Source organism: Prunus avium, chromosome 8, assembly GCF_965620075.1.
Source record: "Prunus avium chromosome 8, drPruAviu1.hap1.1, whole genome shotgun sequence".
Classification (NCBI taxonomy): Eukaryota; Viridiplantae; Streptophyta; class Magnoliopsida; order Rosales; family Rosaceae; genus Prunus; species Prunus avium.
Window position 1 is genome coordinate 30,703,242 of NC_142291.1, and position 10,728 is coordinate 30,713,969.

The following is a 10,728-nucleotide window of genomic DNA, read 5'->3' on the forward strand; positions in this document are numbered from 1 at the left end:
TTATTTTCAGCGACTATATATAATTGAATTTAGGATACCGAGCCTCTGCATTTAGTATCGGTGCATTTATACGCATTTAAGAGAATATTAACCACTTGTACTTAAAAAAAAAGAAAAGAAAGAGGATTCCTATCCCACTTCCTAACAACTTGTAGTTGGTGTTAGATATTTGTATAAACTCTATTAGGAGCTCTCGTGTATTTATATAAATACCGCTTGTATCCTGAAATAATTCAGTGAATACAAGTCCTCGTCAGCCAAGAAGCTACACCATCATTTTTGGTAGGTTACCAACTATGTCTATGTTCATTTTTGGGAGGAGACCACCAAAGTCAAATGACAGACATAGCCAAAAAAGATAGAACGCACCAAAACTGCAATGGCAGTTTCAAAATGGGGTTTTGATTTATGAGGATTCGCATGGTTTGGTGCTGGCTAAAGATTTGGGCCATTCTTAGGTGATTGTTGGAAGTGACACTATGGGATTCGTTGAGTCGCTCCATAATAGAAGAGGGGTGGTGCCTTTGGAGAATTTATCCGTTTATACAGGCTCTAGGAAGACACGCTGCTTTGTTCACGTCTGTTCAGTGGTCTTGGATCCCGCGCCAAGTGAACAAAGCTCCCCATGCGGCAGCAGCTATTGCCAACTTGAGGGCGAGGAATCTCAAATGGGCTTCACAACCCCCTCCCTCGCTGGTGCTCGTGCTTTTTTTGCTTCTTTTTTTGTGTGTAATTTGTAGTTTCTGGGTTGGGTCCTACCCTTGCTTTGCTACTCCGTTATCTCTATGTATCGTTTCTCTAAATTCATCATAAATTGGCATGACAATCAGAAATTAAATTAAAAAATATATATATATACGATCTTTATATATCTCCAAAATGATATTGCTGCTGGTTGGTTAAAGTTTGATATTTCCCTTTTTTATGGCTTCAATGAGACTCAAAGCCGGGCCCTTGTATCCAGTGACATGAGCTAAAAAGCCAACTTCGCTCGCTACAAATACTTTTCTGTCAATATGTAGCACGCTAGAGTATATATACGATCGTTATAATATTAATTTTATATAATACAAAGAAAACAAAATTTCAGACGACCTCAAAAATCAAGGACCATGTGCGATGACACCACTTGCACCACCTCAGGACCACCCTTGAGTGTTTGCTTAATGAAAGTTGGAAGTTGACCACACAAAAAAAAAAAATCCGAAATATTTAATGGCTTCTAAATCCTTTTCCTTCCTCTGAAAAACTACTGTGGAACCAACCAATTCTGATATATTGCGTACTATTTTGTAAAAGATGTCATTGACTTGTAAAAATAAGTCAATATAAATTCTAATACATATTGACTTACATTTTTTGTGTGAAACGATTCGTTTAAAAATAGGCTTCTAAATCCTATATTAACATAAACTCTCTGCAATTACAAGTCAATGACCTATTTTTAAAAGTAATCGGCTCATCATACGGTACCAATAACAACTTCCAAAGCTTAACCAATACAAAGCATCAATTCATAACAAACATAAGCGTCGTACAATTTCCGTGGTTACTTAATGAAGGAAAACCATCTTTGTATCAAAACATTTACAAGTACCCAAAACCGTTGTGCATTTCCGTCTCGGTCAAGTGACTACCATTTCAAATCTCCCTAACCAACCACAACACAGTAATTCAACGAAACATGTCTTACTTTAATTAAAATATTGTAACATTTCAAACTCCAACGTACTTAAACGACTACAGAGTTTCCGTGATCAAAATTATGAGACATTATGAAATACCTATTAAATATGATTTTTTAAGAAATAATTTTTAAACGATGATTTAGAAAATGAACAGTTCCGATAATTACATACGTGGTGAAGAGTTGTTAATCACAGCAAGATGAACAATGAATGTGCACCAAACCCCGTCGGTCTTAGTAAGCCTTCTAAATTAAGATCAAAACACATATGTAAGAGATGTGTAGATCTAGGCCAACAGGGCACTCCCTACCCACCATGGGTAGTTAGCAATTAAAAAATAAGATCAACACCTATGAATTTCTAAATTTAATATAAACTCAAAGTTTAGTGTTGATCATGATAATGCTTTATAATCAATTGATGGTCATCAGTATTGGTGGGTTGGGGAGGGGGGACCTCCATCGACCGACCCAACAACCCATTTGTTGGGACTCTTTCTTTGTTGGCCATATTTATTTGATTTTCTTAATTCTCCAATTATTTTAAAGGTTGAGAACTGGTGAACCACTTATATCATGTAATTAGGGTTTAATGTGATGCAATTTTACATGGAAGCAGCCACAAATTAAGTCCAACCTCAGGACAATTCTGAATATATGGAAATTTGCCGATTAAATATGTTTAATTCTAGTTTTCTTTTAAGTAATTACACCAAATTTGAATCTCAAATGATGTGGCCGTCCCAAATTTAATTAATTTAATTTAAGCAGAGAATTAAAAAAAAACAAAAAAGAAAACTTAATTAATCAAAACCTTGCATCTAACCCTAAACTATCAAAGCAAATTTACAAAACAATTGCATCGCCCAAGTTTCAATTTGGCATTTCCATCCTCATCTCTGTTGTTGTATTTGCTCAATGCTTTGGTAAAATCTCACTCCCTCTACCTTTTGTGTGTTGTTTTTATACAAATAATATTAAGAGAAGATCAGGTTGAATACAATATCTCAATTGTACAATTGTAGGGGTGAATGGTCTAAGCTTTTGAAACTACAAGCCCTTTGGAAATCTCTTTCCCTTGTATGATACTATGAGTGTAATCTCTTTCCCTTGTATGATATTATGAGTGTAGCTATCATTGTTGATAACATGTCAATAATAAAACGAATCGAGGTGTTAATTGATACATTTTTAACACTTAACGTGATACAAAATCCGTCTTTTAACAGAGAGCATACATCTTGAGCAAATTTTTTTTAATGTATATATCATAACAATGTTCCTTTTTTTTTCTTCTAACTTTTTTCGGTCGATGCTGGAATCAAAGATCCGTCTAGTGATTGTGTATGGCCTCCTGCGTCATCATGCAAAACCAAAACAAACTGTGCTGGCCCCTGTACCCAACTGGGCCTCTCTTACTCTGCTGCTCTTTGTATCCCTTATGGCGGAGGAACAACTTTAACCTGTTGTTGTCTTGATCCAGACTGAATGAGATATAAACTTGAAGGAACCAATCATCCTTCATTCCTAAATAAATGCGATCATTACTTATATTTTCTGTTATTTATGCATCAAAACAAGTCTTTTATTTATGCATTTCGTAGACCATTTTGTTACAAGTGAAAAAGACTTCTTTTTTTCTTCTTCCAGGGTCATTAAGAAATAAGTCCATGCAACCAAAAAATTGCCTACATGAACTTTTGAATCAAATTTCCTGTTTTCTGTTTGAAATATACAAATTTCCTTTAGCAGTCACACCTCAGGTTTTTTCAACTTGGATTCAACCCAGGCAAAATAAAAACAGGTAGAACGAAAACATGTCATTGGAATGCCTTTCATACAACAAGGGATTTAGATCACAATGCTTTTGCATTCATATATATATATATATATAATATAATCATATGATTCTTTGGATCTAAATCAAAGCAATTAATTAAAACTTCTACTGCAGTGACCAACACCATTCCCAACTCAATCATATTTAGAACAAGAATCAGCACGCTATCACATGTCATTAAAACACTTTCTTTCTGCATCTACATAGCAAAGAGAACAGAACCATTCCATTAAGATTGGAACCACTGACCTCTAAAACACAAACAAGGTAAACTAATCCCTACCTACACAATTAAAGAGGACCGATGACAAAATGATTTTACTAAAAAATCAATGACTGGGTATATTTCTGTCAAAAAAGATCGAATGCTATGGTTTTAAGCTCGTCGTTGTTTGAAGGAGAAAACAAACAAACAAAAAAGTTCAGGGCTTCAAACTGCTTTCCTTTCTTATGAAAAACTACTGTGGAACCAACCCATTCTAATATATTGGTTACTATTTTGTAAAAGACAGTCATTGAGTTGTAAAAATAAGTCATTATAAATTCTGCCTATAGGATTCCAAGCCTGACTCACTAGATTAAAGATTAAATAAGAACACACATCACTTCATCAATCATAACAAATATCCATGGTCAAATTAGTGAAGGGAAACAATTTATGTACGAAACATTTTGTTCGATGATATTACGGTTCAACAAATAGAGAGCAAAAAAGGTAACTCCAGAATAGACACGAGAGGATAAAACACAAATCGCAGGGTCTGAAAAAATCTCCGTGACAATACAAAAGGCTTCCACACCTACCAATCATCCAGTCTCAAACAAGAACCATGCAGACATAATTGCAGCTCTCGACCTAATAAACTTACCGTGACAAATTAACTCGACACCAGGGGTACAACATAGCCTAGAACGACGACGCTATATACATGATAAAGCATCATGAGCTATACCAATAAAAAAGACAGTAAAGATTAAGCTTTTAAACCAAACTAAATTTCACTCACTATAAGCACAATCAAAACCCATAAATTCCAGAGATTTAGCATCAATCATATGAACGTAGAACACAATAGCATACCCAAAGCTAACATTTCAAATCCCCCACATCAACCACAACACAGTAATTGACAGAAACATGTCGTAATTCATAAAAATATGATAACATTTCAAACTCCAACATACTTTAACAACTACAGAGTTTCCATGATCAAAATTCTGAGAAATTATAAAATACCAATTAACATCCAACTCCTTCAAACAAAAGCCATAACCTTGAAGCCATAAACAAAAGCCGAAACGACGAAGCAAAACCTGTCCAGCTTTCGCTTTCCCCAAATCAACGGTAAGACTTCTGGAACCTAGCACGAGCACCACGACCACCGAACTTCTTGGGCTCGCAGCGCCTTGGGTCAGCAACAAGGAGGGTCCTATCGTACCTGACGAGGATGTCCTTGATCTCCTTCTTGCTCTGCTCATCGACATACTTCTGGTAAAAAGCGACCAGAGCTTTGGCTATGCTCTGGCGAATGGCGTAGATCTGAGAGGTGTGACCACCACCCTTGACGCGAATGCGCATGTCGACTCCAGCGAAACGGTGTCGTCCCAGGAGGAGAATAGGCTCGTAGGCCTTGAAGCGGAGGATCTCCGGCTCGACGAGCTCGATTGGGCAGCCATTGATCTTGATCAGGCCTCGCCCACGCTTGCAGTAGGTCACGGCCACCGCGGTTTTCTTGCGGCCGAAGCACTGCACTGACTCTATTGCAGGAGCCGCCATTGCTAGGGTTTGGATTGTGCTATCTGAATCGCGAAATGGAAAACCCTAGCTCTAGTAGAAGTGGTGTAAGTGCGCGTAAGTGAGGGTATTTATATGATGGTCTTGGGGGTTTTTTTCGTGGGCCCTATTACAATAGGCAAAATGTTGGGCTGAATTAAGCGGGCCTGATGGGCTTGTTCGAGCTCAAATGTTAACGGGGAACCTATTCACACACCCGCAAATTTAATCTCCACACACAACAAAAAAATTAATGAGTTTTACAAATTTGTACCCTGAACTTTTTGGTTAGTCCCAAGTTGAAACCTAAACAATTGCGAGTGTCCTTAGGGCAGTTCCAGCAGCCCCCTAGGGCAAGGGCTGGGGGGGGGGGGGGGTAAAAACGCCAAAACCCATTTCCAGCAACAAAGTCCAGCCCGGGCAACTACTGGGGTCCACCTGCCTGGGCTGGCCCGAAGGCAGAAACAGCCCGAGTGCTGGCCCGAAGGCTGCTGACGTCATCTGCTACAGTGATCCGCTACAGTGCCGCCAACAGCACTCTGACAAGTGTCGCGTTCTGAGCTCTCCGATCAGAATTTTTCCTCCAATCCAACGGCAGCCAATTTTTGTGCAATAAAAAAATGAAAAAAAATCAAAATTTAAAAATAAAAAAAAAAAACCCAAAAATTATGTAATTTTTTTCTATACCCAAAAAATCAAATTTAAAAAAAAAAAATACCCAAAACTCTTCACTTTCAACACCAAATCCTCATACATTTTCTTCTACTTCTACTATTATTCACTTTTTACTCAAGTATTGACAAGTACGAACCCAAAAATTTTATCCGAAAATATTGTCCAAATTAATTGTTTAGGTAAACAAATTTGTGAAAAAAAACAAAAAATTGAATAGTACTTGCCCTTTGCCCGGGCAACTGCTGGAAGTGCAACTTACTTTTTGTAAGGGCAGACACTATTCATGTGAATAGTGTCAGCCTTAGCCCCCCCCTTGCCATGGCAAGGGTTTGACTGCTGGAAGTGCCCTTAGAGCAAGTCCAGCGGAGCCCCTAGCCTTGGGCTGGGGGGAGAAAAACCAAAAATGAAGCTTCCAGCAGTCAGCCCAAGCCCGGGCAAGGTGCGGGTCCCAGCAAGTCGGGCTGGCCCGAAGGCCAGTTCAGCCTGAGGTCCAAAACGAGGGCTGCTGACGTCAGTGATGATGTTAGCAACAATTTTTTTTATAAAAAAATCGAAAAAAATATAAAAAAATTCAGATTTTTAAAAAATAAATACTTAGTCATATTTTTCACTTCCCACACCAAAAATCTTATCCGAAAATATTATCCAAATTAATTATTGAGGTAAAAAAATTTGTAAAAAAACAAAAAAATGAATAGTAATTGCCCTTAGCCATGGCAACGGGTGGAAACACAAAATATACTATTTGCAAGGGCCACCACTATTCACGTGAATAGTGGCTGCCCTAGCCACCCCCCCCCCCTTGCCATGGCAAGGGGCAAATGGGTGGAGTTGCTCTTATTGAAGACAAATGATGACTTCCTTTAATATAACTAACAAAAAGTAGTCACATGTGTAAAGTGCTTGTAACTCAAGTGGTTAAGAGCATTTATCTCTGCACTCGAGGTCTTGTGTTCAAATTCCCCAACCCCAAATATCTCTTATACTAGAGAAAAGTGATCGCATGTAAAACACATTGCTATTGTTTACCTACCCTTTCTTTCTTAACCAAAATTACTATTTGTCCTTATTAAATAAATATCTACATCTTCCTTTTTAAACAAATGCACTTCCGCAAAGGACCCACTAGTATAGTGATTTAAGTCATAATATTCGTGTTATGTGTGTGAGTTTAATATACTATTGTCTCTCTCAATAAAAAAAAAAAGTCTTCAAATAAATAAATAAATAAATGCACTTCCAAAAAGTTTAAGGAGCTGTGATAAAAAAATAATTTAGGGACCAAAGTGGGCAAGCCCAATAGGCCATAAAACTTAGGTGTGGAGAATAATTATCAAAATGTGAATAGAAGTCCTATGAGTATCAAATATCAGTGACATTATTAGATTGAGGGTCGTAATTTGGGGTAACAAGTTTGATCGGCATGATTCTCCTTACCTATTTATTATCATAAAAGCAACGGCCCTGATCCTCTAGTGTATTTGAAGAGAGCTAAGGTGATAATTGATAGGAGGAAACAATCCCTACAGTCTCATTTCTCATACAAAACTATATTCTCCACAACGTCTTACTTGGGAACAAAGGTAATCAATCAATTAGGATCAGAAGTTCACAACCAAGAACCACAAGTAATGGATAATGAGTCACATGCTACTGGTTCTTATTGCTTCAAAAATACCTTACAAGTATTTTTTGTTATTTTAAAACCTTGATGCTCTTTTTTACTTTTTTGTTTACCCAACAACCAAAAACTCTTAATATACTCGTACGAATAATTAAGAAATAACACGTCTACTTCTATCAGAGAGGTGATACACAATCTTTTTTGGGTCAAAAGGTGATACATAATTTGGTATATATAAATGTTGTCTCCCTAGGGTTACTTTGTCTAGGAATTGATTAAGTTATAGGAGTTGGGACAAAATGTATATATGATCAGTCCAAGATTTTGGGATGAATGAAGCGGGCTTGTTGTTTCTAGAGTTTGATTCTAGGGTTTTTGTGTTTTGGAGGTTCTTTTGTTGTTTTGGGTCTCAATTTTTTGTATTTTGGTGTGAGCTTTTATTTTGTTTCGTTGAGCCCTTGTTTTTATTTTTATGATTTTTATATATGGGGTTTTATGTAACTCTCTACATGTTCATTCCTTTGACAAGGAAAAAAAAAAATTAAAGCGGGCCTGATGGTCTTGTTCGAGCCCAAATGGTCATGGGGTTTCTATACGCTCACAAATATAATCTCCACACATAATAAAAGCTCAATGATTTTATTGAACTTTTGGGCTTATCTCTCACTTTGGTCCCTAAATTTTCTTTATTCCCAAGCTTATCCCTAAAATGTTATATTCCCCAAGTGGTCGCGCGTCAAACACGTTGCTCTTGTTGTAAAGGGCATTTTGGTCAAATATCATGAATTACAACGTCTGTAATCTTTCATGGCTCACGGCTCGCTATTTTCTAGATGGTTCATGGCTCTCTATTTTTCCTATCTCACTAATTCCTACCTTCAAGTCGGTCATGAGCATGTACTAATTTGTTTCCTTCTAATTGTTTTGTATTGTGAGTAGTATATTTTTCAATTTTTTATTCTGACCTTTATTTTCCGCTCAGTAGATTTTGTTAGTTATTTCGAGACAAATCAAGTTTTTATATCTTAAAAGCAAAACTTTCTTTTTACTTTTGGCAAATGGAAGGAAAGGAGACCACCTAAAGTTTGTTTGAGTTTAAACCCATCTCATGTTTCATTACTTTTGGCAAATGGAAGGCAAGGAGACCACCTAAGAAATATGATTCATACATACCCACTTCTTTTTTGGGTGGAACACACGTAACCCACTTCAGAAATACAATCACGCCCTTATGATTTAAATCGAAAAAGACTGATTTAGAGCATCCACAATCATGCTCTCTATTTTTTAGTTAAATTTTAGCTAAAAATATATAAAAGTTATTTTAGGAGCTCTCTATAAAATTTAAACTCCAATCATGCTCTCTAGTTTAGTGAGTCATAAATGCTATACCTCTTTTTTAATTGGTCCATCTCTATTAAAAAATAATAAACATTAATTAAAGGTTCGAAATACTCATGAAATAAAGAAGCATTAAATTATAGGGAGTCATTAAGAGTCATTTCTCTCTCCTCGGATTTAGGAGCTCCTAGAGGTCTCCCTATTTTAAGAGATGGATACGGAGCATGATTGGAGTTGTATTTTTCCAAATCTTCCCTAAAATTTGTCTAATGAGGTGATTTAGGGAGCCCATGATGAATGCTCTTATATCATAATAATTGGCTAATTAATACAACTATATGATTTAAACCCATGTCATGTTTCATTACAATGTGGCGGAGAAATTTGATTCATACATACCCCACTTCCTTTTTTAGGTCGGAACATACATGCCCCACTTCTTATTTTTTTGGTGGAACGTACATACCCCACTTCAGAAATACAATCACGCCCTTATGATTTAAATTGAAAAAGACTGATTTATATAATAATAATTAGCTAATTAATACAATTATTGATTCTAATTGCAATTCATAAACAAGTAAGAAATTAATTTTAGGCCAATAATTACTATATTTGGCCTTTTAGTTAATTATGATTTGAATTTATAAAATATTTTCTTGTCTACCCATTTAATTTTGAAAATCCCATAAACATGCGCTGATACAAAAAATAAATTTCCTATAATCTTTCTTCTTCATCTTCTTCATCTTCTTCTTTCTTTTTCCTTCTTTTTTTTCTTACAATCCTATGGAGGAGGTATAATTATCTATGGACTAGAAATATACATGAATGTTAATTAGGTATGGATAGGAAATTACCTATGGAGGAGGTATACATATGAATGCTATTTATCTATGGAGGATGTATACATATGAATGTTAATTACCTATGGAGGAAATATATGATATGAAATTACCTATGAAGGAGGTATACACAAACCTGCAAAGCAGGTAAATCAAACCACCCAAAGATATATATACCTCACCATAAGGTATTCACTGGTTGAAAACGTTTGATAAATTGAGATTAATTGTAGAAATGTGATATTAATTTATTGATTGTAGTAATTAATAAAATTTAGACGATTGACTGTACAATGACAATATGGGTAAATACTTTAAAAACAGTGGCCAAGGCTTTGCATGCTTGGCTGGCCTGTTGAATCGCTGGATCCAATTTTATGTCAAAAGAGAAGTAAACTGCATTCATAGTACAAACTCAAAATTGGGCCTTGTTGAGGCCCAAAAAAGTCACGGGAAGCCCAAAAACGTTTAAAGCCCAATAAAACATATAATGTTGGTCATGCCTTAATCAAAGCTGTATTTTTGGGAATTAATTCATTAAATAAATAATAGTGTTCATGCCATGCGAAGCCAATAATACATTTTTCATATGTCAATCACCTATCAAGCTCACATGAACCCAAGTCATGTGGTTTACGGGGCTTGCATGAGGGATTGTGGTGTGGAAGGTTACGGAGGTCCACAAGGCCCACAGAAGCTCTTGGATAATGGAGACTTTGGGCTAGCTACTTGGGAGCACCAAAGTCCAAGCCCATTACTTAGAGTTCTCCAATGTGGGTAAGCAAATGAGATATTTTCCAAGCATTTCCTTTTATCCATAGAAAATTGTCATTTTCCAAATGCCTAGCTTTACTCGTTGGAAATAAGCATTTTCCAGCACTCCCTATTACCAATTAGAAACAAGCCAATTCCGACACTTCCCTTTACCCTTTGGAAATAGTC

General features: G+C 36.3%; 1 protein-coding gene across 1 annotated transcript; it reads right to left on the bottom strand.

Moving 5' to 3' along the window:
- Positions 1-4,654: 4,654 nt before the first annotated feature.
- LOC110770618 (small ribosomal subunit protein uS9) lies at positions 4,655-5,375 on the bottom strand. Its single transcript, XM_021974794.2, has one exon. It carries the CDS (start codon positions 5,302-5,304, stop codon positions 4,867-4,869), a length of 438 nt encoding a protein of 145 aa, XP_021830486.1. The 5' UTR covers positions 5,305-5,375; the 3' UTR covers positions 4,655-4,866.
- Between the last annotated feature and the right edge of the window lie 5,353 nt (positions 5,376-10,728).